The sequence below is a fragment of the Gymnoscopelus braueri genome (assembly GCF_963280865.1).
Source record: "Gymnoscopelus braueri genome assembly, chromosome: 22".
NCBI classification, from domain to species: domain Eukaryota; kingdom Metazoa; phylum Chordata; class Actinopteri; order Myctophiformes; family Myctophidae; genus Gymnoscopelus; species Gymnoscopelus braueri.
The window spans coordinates 14,159,170-14,180,313 of record NC_137624.1 but is presented as its reverse complement, the minus strand read 5'-3'; the positions used below and the strand labels follow the sequence as shown (position 1 = coordinate 14,180,313).

General features: G+C 41.9%; 1 protein-coding gene across 2 annotated transcripts; it reads left to right on the top strand.

Annotated features, from left to right (window-relative positions):
* The first annotated feature begins 1,368 nt into the window (after window positions 1-1,368).
* taf1c (TATA-box binding protein associated factor, RNA polymerase I subunit C) lies at window positions 1,369-21,115 on the top strand. 2 transcript variants are annotated; one of them, XM_080418738.1, is made up of 15 exons: window positions 1,369-1,863; window positions 2,984-3,095; window positions 3,471-3,520; window positions 4,569-4,658; window positions 6,335-6,423; window positions 6,953-7,206; window positions 8,274-8,405; window positions 9,039-9,156; window positions 9,401-9,472; window positions 9,867-10,002; window positions 11,662-11,790; window positions 12,229-12,424; window positions 16,687-16,824; window positions 16,969-18,485; window positions 19,512-21,115. In XM_080418738.1, the coding sequence occupies exons 1-15, from the start codon at window positions 1,738-1,740 to the stop codon at window positions 20,022-20,024; spliced, it is 3,672 nt and encodes a 1,223-aa protein (XP_080274864.1). In that variant the 5' UTR covers window positions 1,369-1,737; the 3' UTR covers window positions 20,025-21,115. The 2 variants fall into 2 exon arrangements, with proteins under 2 accessions (XP_080274864.1, XP_080274865.1); XM_080418739.1 differs by lacking the exons at window positions 1,369-1,863; window positions 2,984-3,095; window positions 3,471-3,520 and adding an exon at window positions 3,865-3,942.
* Window positions 21,116-21,144: the final 29 nt, after the last annotated feature.

Here is a 21,144-nt window from a genome sequence, read left to right as displayed (position 1 = left end):
TGTGTGTGTGCGCACAACACTACACCACACCTCACCACACCAAGTGAATTTTCATTATAAACTGACTGAATCAAGTCAGTTGCCTGTAGCTACTGTTGGTCCCAGGGTGCAATAGAGCATGGCTGCAATAAAGCATGGCTGACATCTAGTGGTACATGCACTGTTAGCACAGGCCCTGGAGGTCCAAGTCCAGTGGGTCAAACCAAACGAGGTGGAAACCGACAGTGGTGTAGTAAGTACTAAAGTACTGTACTTAAACTTTTACTTTTACTCTACTACATCTCAGAGGAAAATATTGTGCTTTTACTCCACTACAATTGTATGAAAACTTTAGTTACTAGTTACTTTGAAGATTTTTATTATTATTACAAAACACACTAACCACTAAAGCTGTATATATATATATTTGCGATGATCTACAAAGTCACAATGATTTTGTAGATCGGCTATTTTCAAACGACTTTTTAAACATTTTGAACCTGTGAAATGGGACAGTCTGCATAATGGGTAGCCTACTTTTACTTTTGGTATATTTTGATGCCAATACTTTTGTACTTTTACTCAAGTATATTTTGAATTCTGGACTTTTTCTTGTAACAGAATATTTCTAAAAAAAATTAGTACTTTTACCACCACTGACAGGGACCCGGACCGACAAGACAAGATTTGTCAACAACATTAGTCACAATTTGGCAGATCTGCTATTTTTGAAGAGACAAAAAATAAAATGGGGAACTATTTCTCATTTTGCTGGGGACCCCCTGGAACCCCTTCAAGGACCCCTAGGGGTCCCTGCCGGTCCTGGCCTCCGGGAAACCCACTTTGTGAACCAGATCACTAATTTTATACCTGCTTTTATCCAGAGTGGCCACCGGAGGCGGTGTTCCCATAATGTCTTCTTCAAGTCTTGTGAACCAGTACACGTCACGCTCAGTGTTGCCATGTCTGCTTTTTATAAGCGACTTTGGACTTATTTTTTTGTAAAAGTTGCTAGTTGTGTTTTTTTGGGCTTGTTTCTAAAGTGTAGTTGCTTTTTGGGCTTGTTTCCTAATGTTGTTTAAACCAGTGGTTCTCAAACATTGTCAAGTCAAGGACCCCCAAATTAATATGTATTTGTATTTATATAGACACCCCGCATCTGAAAAATGTTTTGTGCCAGGGAGGGACCCCATACCAGATTTGTGCTAAAATGTTCTTTTTTTTTTATATGGAAAAAATCCACCTTTTTCCCAAGATTTTTTTTTAAAAATAGCAGATATTCAAGCTCACAAAATAATGCGTCGCGTTTTCATAGACCTGGTTGCTTATTTCGCTCACAAAACCTGTCAACACAAGACGTCATACTCCTCTTCCGGCCCTTCATGGCGGGGCGCTGCATGATGTCCACACGTGTTGTCATCTGTGAGTGAGACGCAACGAGGATTTATATACCAAAACATTCTAAAGGAGTAACTTCGGGACTAACGGATATATACCTACAGTCAATGGATTATTGGAGCTTTTTATTTTTTTTTGTCACAAGCAAGCGTGTCAAAAATGAACTCGTATGAGAAACGTGTTCCTGTATGAAGCAGGACGGGGTGGGGGCATGTTGTTGTGACATGTCCTGACTAGAAGAAGTCCAGTGGAAGTTATAAGAGGATGTAATATGTCTCCGTAATTCAAATATAATATAACGTCATATCATGTCACCGTAATAAACCCGGTTTTTGGATACTTAAACATCAACTAATCAAGATGGATTGTACATTCCCACATCAACTTTTCCCGACCTACTGTAACTCCGGGCCGCCGAACGGAGTGTTCAGACACACCGTGGATGGATGGGGACGATACGACCAGGCTGCTGCTGTGTCCACTAAGGTAACTATAACGAATCACACTGAACAGAAACGCGCACACCGGCCAACAATAAACACACCATGCACCACTCACTCACTCACTCACTCACTCACTGTAAAGTAAATCAGTTGAACTCAAAGTCAGATCCGGGGACCCAAAGGCAAGCAATGGTTCCAACTTCCAGGGTTCCCTATCCTTGGATCACAAGACTGTCATCGTGACACTGAACACATGTCATGTATCAGGGCTAAGGGGTCCCAAGTTAACATTTTGGCAGTTGGGAACCAAACTTGTCTGCAAATATGTAGCCCTGAAACATGACTGTCATGACAGTCATGGCGGAACTTGAACCTGGTTTTGGCACTTTCTTCATTCTACAACCCGTACATCTACATAAACGTTCAGATTTCAAATATAAAGTGCTTACCCCATGGCCATTGATGTAACAAGTTGAAACGGGTGGGTCTTAAGGTACCCGTATCGTCCGTATTGTTCAATAAAAAGCATTTTAATCCGATCGTTGGCCATTTTCTCCGAATTTCCTTCATATGCTTTCATTTACGCGACCATATCGGTTGGAAGGTGTATTGCACTCTGATACATTATAACTACATGAGAAAATGGCCACCGGTCGGATTAAAATGCATTTTATTGAACAATACGGAAGATACGGCTACTTTGGGGGTCCCCAGCAAAATGAGAAATAGTTCCCCATTTTATTTTTTGTCTCTTCAAAAATAGCAGATCTGCCAAATTGTGACCGTACCGTTTCAACTTGAAATTAAAAGGTTTGAGAACTACTCCTGTAACCAGACACACTATTCATCCAGATAACAATAAACACCCTCAATCAGCCCATGTAATGACAATCACAACCTTTAACTGGGAGAGTAGACAATTTGATTCTACAAATATATACAGGTCCAGACAGTGGATACATGGTTACAAACTGTGTATCAAATATCAATGTGTTAATTTTATTTTAGACTTAAGGACCTAATGTTGAGACATTGAGATAAACGTTAATTCAATAGACCCTCACTTCATGTCGTTATGCAATATTTATTATTTTAGTACTGTAAAGAACAACAGGGTCTTTGGTGTATTGTCAGTATTTCAGGGTTTGCTCTTGTCTTTGCAGGATGGGTCCAGTCAACTTGCTGACTGGAAATTCACAACCAGCCATCAGTTCAGAGGAGAAACATGGCTCCCAACAGAGCCTGTACCAGTGCCTCTAATGTCTCCTAAAACCGGTAAGGTTTTTTTTGTTTTGTTTTTATGACAGGAATGTAGAAATGGGTTATGATATAGGGCAGGGCAATTAACCGAAAATATATCCGAACCGATATTTAGAACCAATAACTGACTTAATCTTGCGCATGTAGGTTAATTGATTAATCAAAGAGCAGATTTTTTGATATAAATGTTGTTTTTATTCCTTTATATATCAACAAATCGATACAACAAAATACAAATAGATTTTTCATAATAGACTTAATCGATTAGTCTGATTAACCACTTAACCCGATATTATACTTTGTTTTTTGTGGCAAGATTGTTATCTTAGAGGCCAGCACTATGGCTTCTTCTTGTTGCATGACTGCTCTCTCATATCTATTTTCCCACAGGTTTGACATGCCCTTCAGTTTCCCCAGGAGACATGGACTTCATACACCACGTGAGTTCATTCATTCATTCATTCAGTACTTGTGAAAGAAACGCAGGGCAGGGCAGGAAACCTCCTTTTTATCCATTTAATCCATTTTCCATCCATAACAAACATATTATGTCCGAATTCTACAGGCAAAGCACTTGAAGCTACATTCTGTGTTAGGAAGAAGCTGTTAAACTAGTAGACAAGTTTATTATTTATTAGAGGCTCTGCATAACCTGTATCAGCGCTGCTCTCCAAAAGTTGCATAGAATGTATCTTTGGTCCGTGACTTGCCCTGTATTGGTAGTGATCATATACTGTACATACAGTATGAGCGACTATATCTGATCAGATATAAATGCTTGTAGGTACAGACATACAGGGCAAGATGACCTACAAAACCAACTGGCTGCATTCCATCAGAAAAAGCATCATCAGCACTCTGCGTAAGTGAGCCACGACATAATGTTAACCCATTTAAACCGGGAAAGCATCTGTGTCCTTTTTAGATTTTTAGCAATATAGCAACAGATTTGTTTCAGATTTTTTTGGGGGGGAAATTTCTGAACAAGTTACTCTATTCAACTGACATTTTGTGAATTTGGTCACAGCAGCACCAGCGTGTTTGTGTTTGATAAAACAAGTGAGCACAATGTGTGCTTACCAGACGCAGATAATTCTCCCTCTCACTAGTTAATTCGCAAGTGTTGTATCATGCGCAGTAGCTCTGGATATCCACACACGGCAATAACATACTACTACTCCAACTGGGTCCTGCGTTGGATGTCACTCTGTTATGTAGGCTGTATATTGCTATGACAATAATATTGTGCTGCCAGCGTACAGTTGTCAAGTGACCGATGAGCTGGCGTCAAAGGGGGAACAAGCTAAGTCGGTTGACCGGTAGGTTAGGACAAAAGGGCTTTGGATGAATGGGTTTCTATTGGATGTACACATTTCTCACATGTTGAACCCCTTGGGTTTAATTTGAAATCAGAGATGTTGTGTGTCACCCTGGCTGATGTTTCTGACCTGTCAAGAGTTGTAAGTTTATTATTTCATTATTTTCTAGATGCAGAACTTTTACTTGGAAAACTATGAGGATGCTTTTTACTCCACAAGCCAATTGTTGGGAGAGCACTTATTCTTCCGTGACAAAGAGGTAAGAAACGGCAACAACATTTTTAGCTAAGAGAACATTAAAATAGTATTTGTGTAGTTGAGGGGGCAGGGAATCAGTACTACCCCCCGCCTCTCTGGAAGTTTTTCAAGACACACCAAAACCTGTTCTTAAGAGTACATAAAAAATGCATGTAACAGTCCCAGTAAACAACATATGATTATCAGAGAACTTATATTCAATGCTGTATGTTTAAAAGTGAGCATTTTAAAGGGCGACGTCCCCCATTTTCAACCTATATTCATGTAATTGGTCCTCACTAATGCTCACTAATATGGTACCATTTTTGTGTACTCAGTCTGTGTCTCAGAGGAGGGCTGTGGACAGTTCAGAAATAAAAACTGCAGGCTTTCTATTCCTGGAAAGGTAGCATGCTATAATGGAAGCCATTGTTCTCAATAAAAAAATAAAAAAGTGAAATCTTGTTTGAAAAAAAAATACGAAAAACCTGCTTAACTATGATGTCACTGGTAGGCGGGGTTATTAACGGTCCACATCCCCCCTCTGAGACACAGGCTGAGTGGAAACAAATTGTACCATATTATCATGAGCATTAGTGAGGATCAATTATATGAAGATAGGTTGAAAATGGGTGAAGTCGTCCTTTAACTAAAAGTATTTTTTCATTACTTGGCTGTTGACTCAATTCTGTGACAGTAGACAGATCGATGACAACCATTTGTCTCTCCCAGAGAATGAAAAGCCTGAGGAAAGCTGTTGTAGAACATTTAACCTCTCATTTCTTTCTTAAAGAAGCACTTCACCGATTTTCAAACTTATCTCTAACTGCGTTTGGGAAAACTGTGAAATTGTCTGAAAGATCAGTTTTTCTTCTATCCGCCAAACATATATTGACGATTGTGGTGGACAGGAAAACTGTAGGTTGTAGTTTAGCTTAAATCTCTATTCTCCACCTGTCTCAGTCTGTACTGTAGTAGTCAGTGGGCAGATTTTGTGCACACATATAAAGTAGTCAAGTCAACCATGGTTGGGAGTGCAGGCAGTATTGCCTTCGTGTTTGAAGGTGCTTATTCGAGTCAATTGCATGCACTCGGAACTAGGTACACTGGACTGCTGACATGCATTTGAACTCTGTACTGCACTTCTCACATACACTTGATCTGAGTGCACTGCACTGCAGGCAAGATGTGTGTGTATGGTGATATTGGAGACACAGATACAAGTTCAAAGGGAATACAAATAGTAAAAGAGCAAAAACATATGCAGTAGAATCTGTACAGACCATAAAACTGTGATTCTGTACAATGTGCCACCATTTTAAAGTCTTATGGCCTGAGGATAGAATGTGTCCGGTTCCATTTACCAGACAGTAACAAATTCTATTGACCAGAAATAGCTGCACTCCAGCATTAGAAACATACTAGACTACATTCATGTTGGCCAGCTAGTCTAACAGAAAACAGCTGACTGCAGTGTTGAGTTACTGCACAGTAAAATCCTCAGTGTTAACCACTTAAACCCTATATACTTGGTTGGATATACTTAGTGGAGCTTATTTGGCCAGTGTGCAGGCCTTACTTTTATTCTATTGGCCTATGGTGCCATGATGATTTTATACTGTATGATACCTAATGCAATGAGTGATGTCATTCTGGAGTGTGACCTGAATATTTCTATCTATATGTTTTCACTTTAAGGACACAAAACATGCTTCCAGACATGATGCAAAAAAGCAAGCAAACATGTGGAGGACCAACCGTTTCATGGAAAGACTGCCATATAAGATGTAATAAGCATTATTATCATTTTTAGATAGAATGAATGTCATTATGAATGAAAGAGTGTGCCATGTTAACAGATCTTTTATTATATGAATGTCTTCTCGTGATTATTGTATCCAAGAAAGGCGTGACTTTGTGGTCTGGATGCGCTGGGGGGGCCCATTGCTGAGGATATTGCAATGGGCCCCCAAATTATTGGCAAAACACCAAGATTTTAATAATTATAACATAAATATAATGAAAACAATTCATGTAAAAAAAAATGTCATGGTATTTTTTCTTTGAAATATTGAAAAACGAGTATTCATTGTGGTGCCGATAGATGGGAACTTAAAAGCATACTATGTTAGTTCCACTGATCGATCATTAAAATATGCTCTGGAAATGCACACGGCCCACTTAACATGTTAACTGGTCAGATGGGTGGGCCCTGATCCGGAAAAGGATTGGAAACACTGCTTTTGTAGCTCAACTTTCTATTTCTATTTCTGCATTTTAAACTTGTATTTGTCAATCCCTTGTCCCTCCTTCCAGATGTGAGTACAGTTACTTTAACGACTCTATGATCTCCTACGGCAACATGCTGTACGACGTCGTCCCCGACGTCCCCGTTGATCTGCTCGCCAACCTAGTTGAAGAGGAGCTCAATCAGCACAGGGACAAACTGCAGTTGAATGAGCAAACCATAGGGGGCGCCCTAGCGTACATCCCCTTCACACAGGGCAGCACAGGAGGCTCCCAACATGGCTGTCTCCTCTACCCCGGGAAAGAATCCTTCAGCCTGCTCAGTATCCTTTTGATTCATTTTTGACACTCAAGGAGCCACAAACAGATGCATGTTATATCTGTATTTATATTTCCTGGCTCCTAGAGCCGCTCCTCATACGTATCTATTAACACATTCCATGCCAGAGTTTAATCTCATAATGTACTCACCAGTGCCAGCGTTTTATTGTTGTTTTTTTGTTTTTATCATGTCGCCACAGACCTCGCTAAATAAGTTAAAAGTGCGCGTTCATTTGGTTCTAAACACACAGCGGATCCGTGAGAAACGTCCAGCGAAAACAGTTTCCAAATGCGAGCCGCCATCTTGAAGCTACAGCCGATACACGCTAAACAGTGATCAGCGAGGAGAAAAACAACAAACCGAGAAAATCGAGTTTTAAACAGGATCCCAGACAGGAAGCGGATACGATCGAAAAAACCGGAACCCGAATAATTCCGTTTCCGACCGAAAACCGGAAACGGAAATGGATCAAAAAAATTCGGAAAGTGCACCTTGGGCGATTAACATGGGAATCGGCGGTTCGCGTAGATCTACGCGACTGGCACGCTGCGGCTTTAAATAGGTTCGCGTAGATCTACGCGATTGGCATTCAATGTGTTAAAGCAGTGGTTCTCAAAATGATTTCATGTCGGGTACCCCCAAATGTATATGACGCGTCGCGTTGTGAGCTTGTAGATGGGCTGTTTTTGAATAGGGCTCAAATGGTTAAAACCTATGATCTGAATAGTGAATCTTAGACATTCTCTAAATTGTAATTGTGAAATGAAGCTCTTAAAATGTTCCTTATTTTGCTGGGGACCTCCCGTAACCTCCTCAAGGATCCCTGGGGGTCGCCGGACCCCAATTTCAGAGCCATCGTGTTAAATTGGTGCTTTTTAAATTTTGGTTCATACATCATCATGAAAATTATGAGCGCTACGAGCATACAAAACTATACTTAATAATGGCTAGTCGGATAAAAGTCACGCAACAAGTAGACATACTAATGTGTTGTCAGACTAGTGTCACTTTTGTGACTAGTGTCAGTTTGCACAATAGCTGGTCTAGCTCCTTGACGCAGTACCACAGAGTTCCACAAGGTGGTGATGGAGGTCCAGGAAGGGAAGCCTGCCCATCTGGACACAACCAGCAACAAACCACTCTGTTTCCAACTCAAAGGACCCATCAGACAGATCTCCTCTGCCTCCCTGCTGAACCAACGTGAGTGTAACCCGACTCATATCGCATTGGCACAGCCTCTTGGTTTAAACTCTCTCCTTAGTTATCTCATGTATCTCATATTGTCTCGGAAAGATGGCAGCATTTTCATTTCTTAAAAAAAAAAAAAGAAGATGTTTCCACAATCAATGAGTAATCGTGTTAAATTATCGTGATCTCAATATTGACTAAAATCCTCGTGATTATAATTTTTGCCATACACGAGCAGCTCAGAAGAGAAGATATGTTAAAATACTGTACATCCTCCGGGCCAACTTACTGTAAAATGTTTCTGTATTGAACTTTAAAAACATTCACAATCACATTCATTACCTGCCTCCACATCAACAGTTTAGAAATGAATGTGATGTTGCCTTACTAGCCTATAATTTTGATTATTGAAACAGATGAGAGGTTACTCAGTTCTAAGCTACTAGTTTTTTCACTAAATATTTTGTTAAACTTACTCTAGTACTAGTAAGTATTTGGATGACTTATTTTTACTTCTACTTGAGTCTTATTATTCTAAAGTAACAATACTACCTGAGTGTGGTTTTCGGCTACTTTACCTACCTCTGGTTGCGGTTCCTAGTTGAAATAACGGCATGCCTGGTTTGGGTTTTGTCTTTCATGCAGATTGTGTTGGTGTGCGGTCAGACTACCTGTGTGGGGTCTGGAGGCTGGATGAGACGATGACACCAAGTCTACTGAAGGTGGTGGAGACCAGAGAGCCAGCTTCCTGCATCAACGTCAGGTAGGACTGGTTGGACTGTATAGAGGTGGATTGATGGGTAGATATATGGATAGATTGATTGTTTTATGATAGATATATAGATTGATAGAAACACTGTAAAATAGATGGAAGTTTGGATTGATATAAAGATTAATCAATGAATGGATTGCTGATTGAATGAAGGCAGATGACACAGATCAGTTGATTGGTGTTAATGAATGAATATATCAGTTAATTAACCATTGTGGCGTGTTTATTTTGTCAGTCCCCATGTCCTGGGTGAGGTTCTGGTGGCAAGTTACAGTGGAGCAGCTCATCTCTGGACTGTTGGCAAAGGGTGAGGAGGGCTAATAACTTCATAGAAGTATTTATGGCTATAGTTTCCACATTTTGCATACATTACATCGTTGCTTAAAAAGCTTGCACAGTGCAGCTTTAAAATCTGTTCTCCATTGTGAAACTTTGTGTGAAGTTACAGGGATGAAAATGTGAATACGTGGGGTGATGCTAGTCTAGACATAAATTGTGATATGCATCAACAAATATGTAGACGAGACGTTGAGAAGTCAAAATTGATATTGGAATATATTAAAAAAACAGGCTAAAGGGTTCTTTTTTTTCATTTCCTGAAAAGTAATGGTGTTGGAAATACAAGGCTTCCTCCCGACAGCGACGTTATGCCATGGCTAACTTGCCCAAAGTGATCAAAAGACGATGCTCTCTCCTGTCAGGATGCAGAAAGTCAGAGAGGAGGACAGTAACCTGTACTTCAACGCCCAGTCAACGTGGCGATGGTGTGATTTCTCGGGCCACCCCAGAGTGATGGTGTACGCAGACAGGACAGGAGCGGAGCTCACAGACATCAGGGTAAGGCAACATGGGGGCAGCTGTGGAGTGCGCTTGTGGCCAGAAGGTTCCCGGGTCGATCCCCTGGAATTGGCAGGAGAAATTGTGGATGGGAAAATGAATGAGCAACACACACCCCTCCCTCAATTCCAATGTTTCGGTTAGCCGGCATTTAGTAGCCATTACAGTTTCAGGTACAGAATTTCAATTGGCTGAAAAAGTATTTAATTATTATTTGTATTATTATTAGGCTATTAATCACTGAAACCCTGTCATACTCATAACCCAGCCAAAACAATAATTAAAAATAATTACTGTGATTACAAACATAAGACACGTTACAGGGTTAAATGTTTTAGTCAAAAGTCAGGTTACTTGTTGTGGATATGATGGCTACATATTCAGACACGCACTAGACACACATTAGAAAAACTCAAAAAATGCTTTTCTTAACCTCATTAAGACCATACTCCTTTGGAAATCACAGAGAGAGCATTGGGTAAGTTCAGCATATTGCAAACTGGTTCTTTACTGATACTTGTAGTCCATACCCAGGGATGTGCGCACCCAATGTATTTGCAGACTTTGGGTTATGTGTACTCAGTATATGCTTAGTTGACACTTTGGGAGAGGAGGTGGCCACTGTCATGTGCATGGAATGCATTGCATTGTTATTGCTGACCATCCCTAAACAACGTCGTAGTAGTCATTCATTGTAGCCTACCTTTTCATATTGAAATTGAAAGAGAGATAGAGAGCAATGTGCACGGCAGTGCATGCCATTGACACGTTGCAACTCGTGTTTGTTCTCTCTCTATCCATGATCTGTTCACGTCATGTGACACTGCTGTGCGGTTTCCTTTATTTCCAAAATCCCTATTAAAAGGTTAAATGTTACAGCAAAATTCCATACCAACTTTGTTGCGGTCTTGCATGTTAATGGCATTGATTTAGCACAGCTGGTGACACACACACACACACACACACACACGGTGCAGCTCCACTCTTTGTCATGTCATAGAGAAGTTTTTGTCCGCATCCCGCTCGCCTCATTCTCAGCGTGAAATAGTTTAAATAATGTAGGTTCTGACCCGCGTATCTCGGCTCCTAAATGAAAGTCCTCGACTCCTTTACAACGTTGTAGCTGTGAGGCAGGTCTGCCTCAGCCTGTGCTACCGTTGTCACAGGCTACTGAGCCCAATCCCATCGCCTGCGGGTACACCGTAACCATGATAACACAGCCAATGAGCGTAACAGTGACAACAGATCCCATAGGCCGAACTGTGGGACCGTATCCGTGACAACAGACCCTGTGGCCACGCAAGGGCAGTAACGGCGAAAACTGAGGCCGTAGCGTTACACAGTTTCCAAAAAAGGCTAATAAACTGCTTGAATTTGGGAAAAGTGAAAAACAGGATTCGTCACGGTCTGCATAATGCTAATGGTCAATGCCCGTGTGCAAGTTTAGATCAATTGCTCAACCCACTGAGGAGAACCATGCAGGACAGAGAGTGTGACTGACTTTCCTTAATTATATGTAGGATAACAAGGCTAGTTGTTATTCGTTTTGTCTAGGACCCTGTGTGATTTATTTGGATTTTTTTTTTTTTCCAAGTTAGTTTAAATGAAAACACTCAGTGCACTTTCTCTGCTCATTTTCTCTCTCTGTCCTCCCTGCAGACTAGCCCCTGGTCCAGTCACACTCTGTTCCGTGTGGGTCAGGGTCCAGACTGTAAGAGTGGGGAGAGGGTCATCAACACCAAATACCTGGGAGACACGCATACCTTCCATCACCTCGTTACCACACAGGTACACACACACACACACACACACACACACACACACACACACACACACACACACACCTTCCACCACCATCTCTCTGCCACCACCTGTCTCGTGGTTTCTCCTCTACCACTGTCTTCTACTCACTCCAATTCACCTCCTACGACCCCCATCTTTCTCCTTCTCATATATCACTCCTCGTCTGCTCTCAACCTTCTTGCTCTCTCTCGCTCCGTCTTCCCCTCTCTTTTCCTTCTCCCTGTGTCCCCTCTCTGAATACCTCCCTCTTTCCATCTCCCTGCTTTCACACTCCCCTTTTACTCTCTGTACTATTTCACCCTTTTTGCCTCACTTCTCTCTTCCCTCTCTCTCCCGTCATTCCCCTCCTTCTCCTGTACGTATCTTCCCCCCTTCACCTTTCCTTTTTGACCCCCCGCTCTCTCTGTCTTTCTCTCTCTCTAGTTCTCAGCTTACATCCTGGATGAGCGTGTCCCTGGCGTGCCCATGTTGAAGTGGGAACACATGATGGAGTACCCGCCCGTGTTTGGTCATGTCCTCCCTGGCTCCTCCTCTTCCTCTGTGCTGGGAGGAGCCAGCACCACCAAGGTTGTGCTGGGTTCTCAGACCTCGCAGGACCTCACCCTGCTCCAGTATTCAGGTAGATGTTACTGTAGATGTGTTCAACATCTACCACGCCAGTGGCCCTAGTGAATTAATGAATACGTTTTTCAGAGGCGGAGTGACTGTCCGTGTGTGTGTGTGTGTGTATGTTTTGGAAATCACAAGTAGTCAGGGATATGCGTATTTTTAAAGGGACGTTGTGTAATTCTTGTTCAGATGGTGCTTGTTTTGACTTGTCAATTGACTGGAACCAATGCTATAATATTTCTACATGTTACTAGCATAAGATAACATGATGGAAATATCTAGAGCAAATGTTAGAAATGTGTGTTTAACCCATTTAGGGCAGGAACCCCTATTTGTAACTATACCTTTTAAGACGGGAACCCCTTTTGTGGTTGTTGTTGCTATGTACAGTATATAGCAACATAACGTTTTTGTAATTTCTGAATAAATATTTGACGTTTTTTCTGAAAACTTGGGTCAGGATTTAGAAGGTGTTATTAGAGTCGGCCTCAGGTCTAAATGGGTTAAGATAATTTCCTCAACACATTGTACCATGTACTAGACCTTTTGACATTTTTAAGATTCCAGAGATGTCAAGGGTGAATCCTGGGTAAGCAGTTAGCAATATTGTGGCCCAAAAATAACACTCTACTTAAAAAAGAAATGCAGTGAAATAAAACAAAATGCAAATGGGGAGGCCTGTTATTGGCAGTGGATGAAGTTGGATGCCAACTTGCCTGTAATCACAAGCAAGGATAGAAAGACATATTTCCCACATAAATACATGCATGTATATTGACCGTTTTTAAGAAGTCATTCCCCACATCGTTATTGAGGTATGTTGTTTGGGATGGGAATCACTTGGGTTTCCACAGGTTTAGAACAACCATCGGTTGTGTTTTTTTCAGTTTGTTTTCATATAATATAAAAAGAACACTTCCTATGCAAAGGAAGTGTGAAAATGGATTGCAAAAGTACGCACGGAAACTACTATGCAGCTTAAGAATGAATAAAATTCAATAGTGTCACACAAAAGTAGTGAAAATAGCAGATCTGCAAGCTCACAATGCGTCGCATCGAGCTTGTAGGTCAGCTACTTTCACTATTTTATATTCTTTTTTGGACATGCATGGTTTCTACCCAACAGCGACAATATATTATATAACAAAAAGCATAAATTATAATAGAGATGATGGTGCTTGCTCAAATGGTTCATCTCCTAACTAGTTAGACTGAATTCTCCTTTCCTTATGTAATTATCAATCGTTCAACGTGTGACCCTGAAAGTCACATATTGACATAATGTCACTAAGCTCAGACTGAAGCACAGAAATAGGTGTGACTGCATTCTTAACCCGATTTAAGAATATTGTGAAGTGACATTTATTTAAGATTATTTCTGTTTGCAATAGGGAAAGGGTGTGGGGAGGGAGGGATGGATGGATAGTCAGAGAGATGGATAGATACATGAAATTGAAATAAATAGATATAAGTGGATTGATTGACTAACTGGGGACACAGTCATCTTTATGTCCCCAGTATGTTCCCAAATTTCCCATTATAACCCAGTACGGCTCGTCTACCTCCCCAGTACTTTCCCATTATATCCACAGCATGTCCCCGTTATATCACCTAGTATACATTCTCATAACGTCCCCAGTGCTTCCAGCACTGTACAGACAAAATGACATGCAAGAAGAACATGTTCACACATTCGTGACACATTGACATATATCACGGCACTGGGTCGACTTCCCAGTCTGTTTCATAACCACTGAAACTGATCTGAGTTCAGGCCGTCTTTCATTGCCTGGGATTGTTAGTATGGTATTTAAACATGTTTTACATGCTTGAAATGCTAATGGGGAGAGGAGAGAACGAGTGGTGAAGAGACGAGTAGAAGGCATAGTGTATGTGCACGGTCTGGACAATTAACACACGCTGAATTTGGTGTTGTAAAAATGTATTCTACAATTCATTATTATTATTGGTATAAACCACTTGAATTGGGGGGAACACAAGCCAAACATAGCAGATTTTTACACGGTCGCTTGTAGATTGGCTATTTTGTGTAGATGGAAAAAGGTTGTACATTTGTAACTCAAGTCTGTTTTACTACGACTAGAGGCTTCAAGTGGTTAATAATAATTCACTTTTTAGACATAATACATCATAGTTATGTTGCCCCACCTCGTACCAGGTGTTTTGTATTAATTAATTCACTGTAAAAGAGTTAAAACCAGTCATTTTCTAACTTTTTGTACCCTAAGCACATCAAAGTGAAAGTCAAATTCATATCCATGCAACATAGCCCTAACACATGTTTTCACTCTGTAAATGTTTATTCGTTTATTTATTAATGATAAATAAAAGGTGAAATAATGTTCTTTTTTTAATTCTAGAAAAATAACCGGAGAGGGTACATTTCTGAGATGCTGGCACCACCATGTAAAACACGTTTCAAAACACGATTACAATTTGCTTTACAATTTACAACACAAGATAGAAATGACAGTAACATGATGTGGAATAAATAAAACATAGAAAATGTAAATATTTATTAAACAATACATCAAATAAAAACAAATAAATGGCATAAGAAGAAAAAACAATGGACAAATGTGAATCATGAGACCGTCAAAATTGCATAACCATTCTACCGTTTAATCAGGTCAGGTCAGGTTTTAAAACAGAAGTTGACCCCAAGTGCTTTGCATTCAAAACAACATTATGTAGACCTCAAAATTGGAGACCACAGTTTAGTCAATCAGTAACAGAACCTCTTGACCTTTGACCATAGACTGATTTGCTGACCAGGGCTACATAAGCCACTTGCCACAGAGTATATAATGCAGTGTACTAGTTCAAGTATATTAAGTAATAGCTCCTCAGAGCCCGACCGATATATCAGTGTTGCCAATATATTGGCCATTAGGTCACCTTTTTTTTCTCTTTGAATTGTTTTTTACAAGCTCTGCAAGATCTAAGCTCATAATATGACAAAATGTGACATGTGTGTTTGTAGATCGTTTGTTTGTATTTTATATTTACTTATTTGCTTGTTCATTGTATATTTAAAGTTATTTATTTTTCTTAAATTGAAGTTTAATACATACACTTTATTTTTAGCTATCAAAAGGTTATTGTGTTTTTCTTTCCTATTTATTTCTTCTCTTAAGTTCTCAAATAGAAACGTTTCCAAATAGATTTCAAGATATAGCTTCTTTTTTGTGTGTGCGCAAAATGTCGGTCAAAACGTCAGTAATCGGTCGTCTTGGACTCCAAAATCGTGATAGCCATCTGACCCAAATGTCTGGCATCGGTCGGGCCCTATAGCTCTTCCATAAGAAGAACAAGTAATAACCTCTTGGCACGCCAGAGCCTCAAGCCGCCTGAGGTGTACCATTAACAACCTATCAATCATCCATAAGTCTACCCCCTCCCTCCTCCCCTCCTCTTCTTTCTGATATAACTTATGATTATTTTAAGGTAAGGTGTTGTCTAGACAGGACAGTGGAGAGAGCGAATACTGATTTGTGACAGGCACCTACAGTAGGCCGGAATAAAAACCAGGACATCCTTCATATTTGGGTTTAGGTGGTTGGTGCACATCGACACTTTGGTAGAGGTTTGGGTTGTGTAGTTATGTTGCCGTGATGCAACTCCAAACATTGGTAAGATATCTCCGTTTCTCCATTGATCAGAAATTGATCATCCAAAATAGTCTTCTCATTGGCACTCTTTTAGCACATAAATAAATGCAAACAAAGCAGATTCTGCCATTATATAATATCACAAAACCTAGTACAGCATTTTGCCATTTGTATCAGGAAGAAGACCTGGATCCAGATATGGGTCTTCAAATGGTAGAAACGGAGCCATAGTACTGGGTTTTGTGATATTATATATTGCATTCGTTTAGGAGCTAAAACAGTGACTTTGAGAGTTGTTTCAGTGTGCAATGTAAGTCGGTGAGGAGGCTACTTTTGGTATATCAATTTCTAATCAATGGAGAAATGAAGCAAGATTATTTTGAGTTACATCATGGCAAGGTAATTACACAACCCAAACCTCTACCAAAGTGTCACTACGCTTAAACTGGGTGCCCATTTCTCTCTAACCCTTCTCCTAACCTAACCACTGTATATATAGTTAGTTTTCAAATATTGATAGGAATGTTGATGAATGTTTGTGTGTGCGTGAGAAAGACTATTTGTTATTTTCTGTATCTGTCTCTAAATTCTGAGGATTAAAACGCAATAAAATGAATGACAAAATGTGTGTGTGTTGTAGGTGGCAGAGCTGAGGCCTGTGTTAGTGTTGGTCCTCCCCAGACGTTACTCAGACCCCGGGACAGTCTAAAACATCTGCCTGTTCAAATCCCTCATCGCCTGCAGGCAGCCCGCACCAGACTATCCCAGCCTGCTGCAGGTATGGATAGTTGTTTGGTTATTGTTGTTTATGAATGCTGTCATTAAGCCATTAAGCCAAGACATCTGAGCAGGTGCATGAATGTCCATTGCTTTTTCCTCTGGTTGTAATGTATACTAACCCAGAAAGGTTATCTATTGCTAGGTCTGACATGTATCCAGAAGAATGGTGGTGGTGGAGGTGGTGGTGTGGATTGCATCTGGGTTCTTCAGCTGACCGAGGCGGGAGACATTTTCTACCAAATCCTTGAACAACAACATGAGAACGACATGCCACGGCCATTACAGGAAGAGTCAGTACAGCCTCAATCAGGAGGAATAAACCAGTCTCCAAAAAAGCAACACCCACAGCCAGCAGCTCAGACAGACACCTCCGCGTTTCAGAGAAAACAAACCGTCAAAGAAAGAACACTACTGTTGCAGGACGGGAAGCCTAATTCTGAAATGCAGCAGTTTGTAGCGGACACATCTAGCGATGAGGATATAATTGGGCCAACTCAGTTTGAGAGTTTTGTGCCTGAAACTCAAGAGTGGGAACACCCGCAGTTACCATCACTTGTAATGGACATGAGCAGACAAGTGAGGGGAATGAGGAGATTGTCGGGGTCTTCCTCTGAGGGTTCACAGGGTGACGGCCCTCGACGCCGCCTCCTGGCGAGCTGGGGCCTAGAGGTGGTCGTCAATGAAGAACGTGACGACTGCGACGAGAATCTTTTGCCAGCTTCGCAATCGACTGCTAAAGACATTGATGTCGGAACACAGGAAACTGTCCTTTCCGTTCACCCTGAGGAGGAAAACACAGATGGTTGCATTGATGTTGAACGCACCGACCCACCAAGTCCGTCGGTACAACTCAGCGAAGGTGCCCTTGCCGCGTGGAAACGGTGGCTACAAAAACTGATGATGAAGCCTCGCGTGAAAAGGCAGCTGAAAACGCAACCCCTGAACAAACGTCCCCAGACCTACCGCACGGTCCCAACCAGAAAACTTCCTCGGCACCTCCACGGCAACCAGAGCAGAGATGCCACTGAGGAGCAGCGTGTGGCGAGCGTGAGGCAAGACATGAGGGAGTGCATGGCGAAGGGGTCGGTCTTGGTTAACGGCAGCACTGCTGAGCTGGTACCCCTGCCCAACCCGGTGGACACAGACGTGTGGATGGATGATCTCAGCGAGCGACTGACCGTCTCCTGGAAGGGGGAGGAGGAGTATGACAAGTGGTGGCAAGAGAACCTGGGCATGAACAAGGAGGCAAAAATGGATACGCTGAGGAATAAAAGAAGGAGGCAGAAGGAGGAGAGGAGAAGGAGGAGGGCAGCCTCCGGTACATCGGAATTGTCCGCAAGCTTCTCAAGTGCTTCCGGCTGGTCCTCCTCCGCGACTGGGGTTGACGGGTGGTGCGACATTGACCTTGACAGCAGCACTGGTGGATTCTTGTCCGAGCAGGACTTTATATCCCAGCAGGAGTTTATGTCACAGTCCAGCACGTTGGCAACACATCTTGCCAACACATTGGCAGAAATGTCAGAAAGGCAGGAAGATGGAAAACAAGGTCGACAGCAGCAGCTGGATGCAAGGACTGTCCACGATCGCTCTCCTGACCGGCCCGTGGAACAGTCAAAGCTTTCGTATCAGGAGAATTTGGACTCTTTGGCTCCATCCCAGGTAAGATGGAACGCATAGACACACAAATTCTTATCCCACTTCATTGCCACAAGTAGTATACTCACCTGCTGGCTACTTGATATTGCTAATCCACGATCAATCGGTGATATACGATTCAATCAGCAGAAGCCTATCACCTGCGAGTGCTTCTTTTACCATGTACTATATACAGGACATATACATGTACACATACATGCACGTGATAATTATTGATTTACACTGGCACTGAAATATCTCAGGTGATCAGATGGATTGGTGATGAGCAATTCAGTCATCCTTATTTGAATGACAGTCCAGGTGTATATACTGTACATCCAAGATGCGCTGGGGACAGATTGAAATCTGATTGCTAAAACCACCTCAGGAAGTGGATACATTTGACCACATTGATAATAAAATGTAAAGTCAGTGCATCTCACATGCAATAAATACACTACAGCTACTACGTGAAAGGAAATAACACTGTAAATAAAGAGATGACTAAACCTGTCATTTAAACTAGCAGGGACTTTTTTTTTATTACTGGGATCAGTGACTCAACCTTTTCATCTTCAAGGACCCCAGGTTGATATGCATTAAGCCACGGAATCCCATTTAATACGATCTATCTCTGGAACCCCAATCTACACTTAACTATAACATCCTCAGTGCTCTTTTAAAGTTACAGACCTATAAATGTCCATTTGGTTCCTAACTATCAATCATTTAGCTGGGGACCCCCTGGAAACCCCTCAAGGACCCGACATTGAGAACCACTGACTTAGATGATAGTTGGTACTGTATGGAACACAATGTGGCTTACCTTCTTCCAAAAGGATGTAGAGTATGTACAGTTGAGTACAGACATCTACATTTTGAGTAGGAAACACATCTGATAGCAGTGCATTCACGTGTGTATGTACCCAGAATGCACTGCGTAAATGTGTAAATATAAACTGGCTAAATAATATCTGGACACTACTTAAATGAGATGCGTGTTATTGTCGGGTATAAATAGGGCTAATGTTCCATTTTGTTTGTACCCAGGAGGAATCCAGAGAGCCACAGAATGTTACTGTGGATAACGTTACGACTACTAACATCGATTCAGCGATCCCCGACCGTTCCGCCACCCCCGCCCTGCAGCCCTCCACTCCCTCCACCCCCGCCCTGCGACCCTCCACTCCCTCCACCCCCGCCCTGCGGCCCTCCACTCCCTCCACCCCCGCCCTGCGACCCTCCACTCCCTCCACCCCCGCCCTGCGGCCCTCCACCCCCGCCCTGCGGCCCTCCACCCCCGCCACCCCCGCCCTGCGGCCCTCCACCCCCGCCACCCCTACCCTGCGGCCCTCCACCCCCGCCACCCCTTCCCTGCGGCCCTCCTCTTCCCTTGACTCCAGAAACACACTGCCGTCGACGCTGCAGACTCCCATAGCCAGAATGGGATTCTCTCAGCCCTCTGTTCTCCCATCTTTTTCTTTGCAATCTCCCAAGGGGGTTAGGGTGAGTCTATCACAGTTACAGACACCCAAGAGGAAGAAGTCACGCATGGGATTTTGAATTTTCTCTCCTTTTTTTCCCCCACTTTTGGAGGGAGTTATTTTGTGGCATCAATCAATGGTTGCGGAATTACAAAAGGTGAAGGTGGGGTATAGACGGTGGGGTTGATGTGACATACTAGCATGGGACGACACCTCAGGACGGTGTGGGTGCACCTGACCGTGGTATTCAAATGGTAAGAACAGAACATGGGAATTAACCATTTGCATCCTGGAGTCCCTCTTTTGGGAAGATTTTCCACATCTTCCCAAACGTTCTAAAATGGTTCTTCTCGTCTTAACGGGTTACAAAGGGACTGTGTCCCTGTGAAGAACTTCAGACAAATTGGATTGATTGTGATTCTGAATGGATTTCTTCATAACATTTTGGACGCATTACTCTACTGGAAATGGACACAGAAAACAGTGGTGAGACAAATTGTTCTCATTGAATGAGAAGTGAGAAAAGGAATTACCTCAGGACAAATAACAGGAGCTATTTTTCCATTTTTTATGGGTTTTTTATTTGACTAATTCCAGAACTTTTCAAGACCTTGAAATTTCAAGACTCTTACAAACTTTACTATTTGTAATATTGACCTGCAATTCAGGATTTTTTTTTACAGCAGTTGGAATTGGAATTTTCCTGTGCCTTTGTCTCCCTAAGAGGACTTTTCTCAAATGTTAATGACTGAGGTTATACTGATTGGAGCTGCTTGGAAATCTTGGGCCATAATGTTATTCTGGACCCCCAATATGAAATGATAAGATGTGACGTCTATCAGGGCCTTTGTCAGCACGAGGGCTCCTGGATTCAACTCTTATCGTCACTCCTGATGCTAACCTACCAGGCGTGGGTCTTCCTCATCTCCCTTTGTGAAGCTTGTTCTTCTCCAGCCAAACTTGGTGTCTCGCCCTCATAAAAAGATGTGTTGTTGAAGAATGGTAAGAACACACTGTCTGATGGCGGCACATTTATTACCATGTTTGTTTTGCTGTTTACATTCTGTGTTTGTGTGAGTTAACTTATTTGTGTATGCATTTATGAAGTGTTGAATGTTCTGGCTTTTGTGACATTGGGTGTGGACTGAATTATCTTATGATCCATTGATCATAAGATGTATTTTTTCCTCCCATTGATT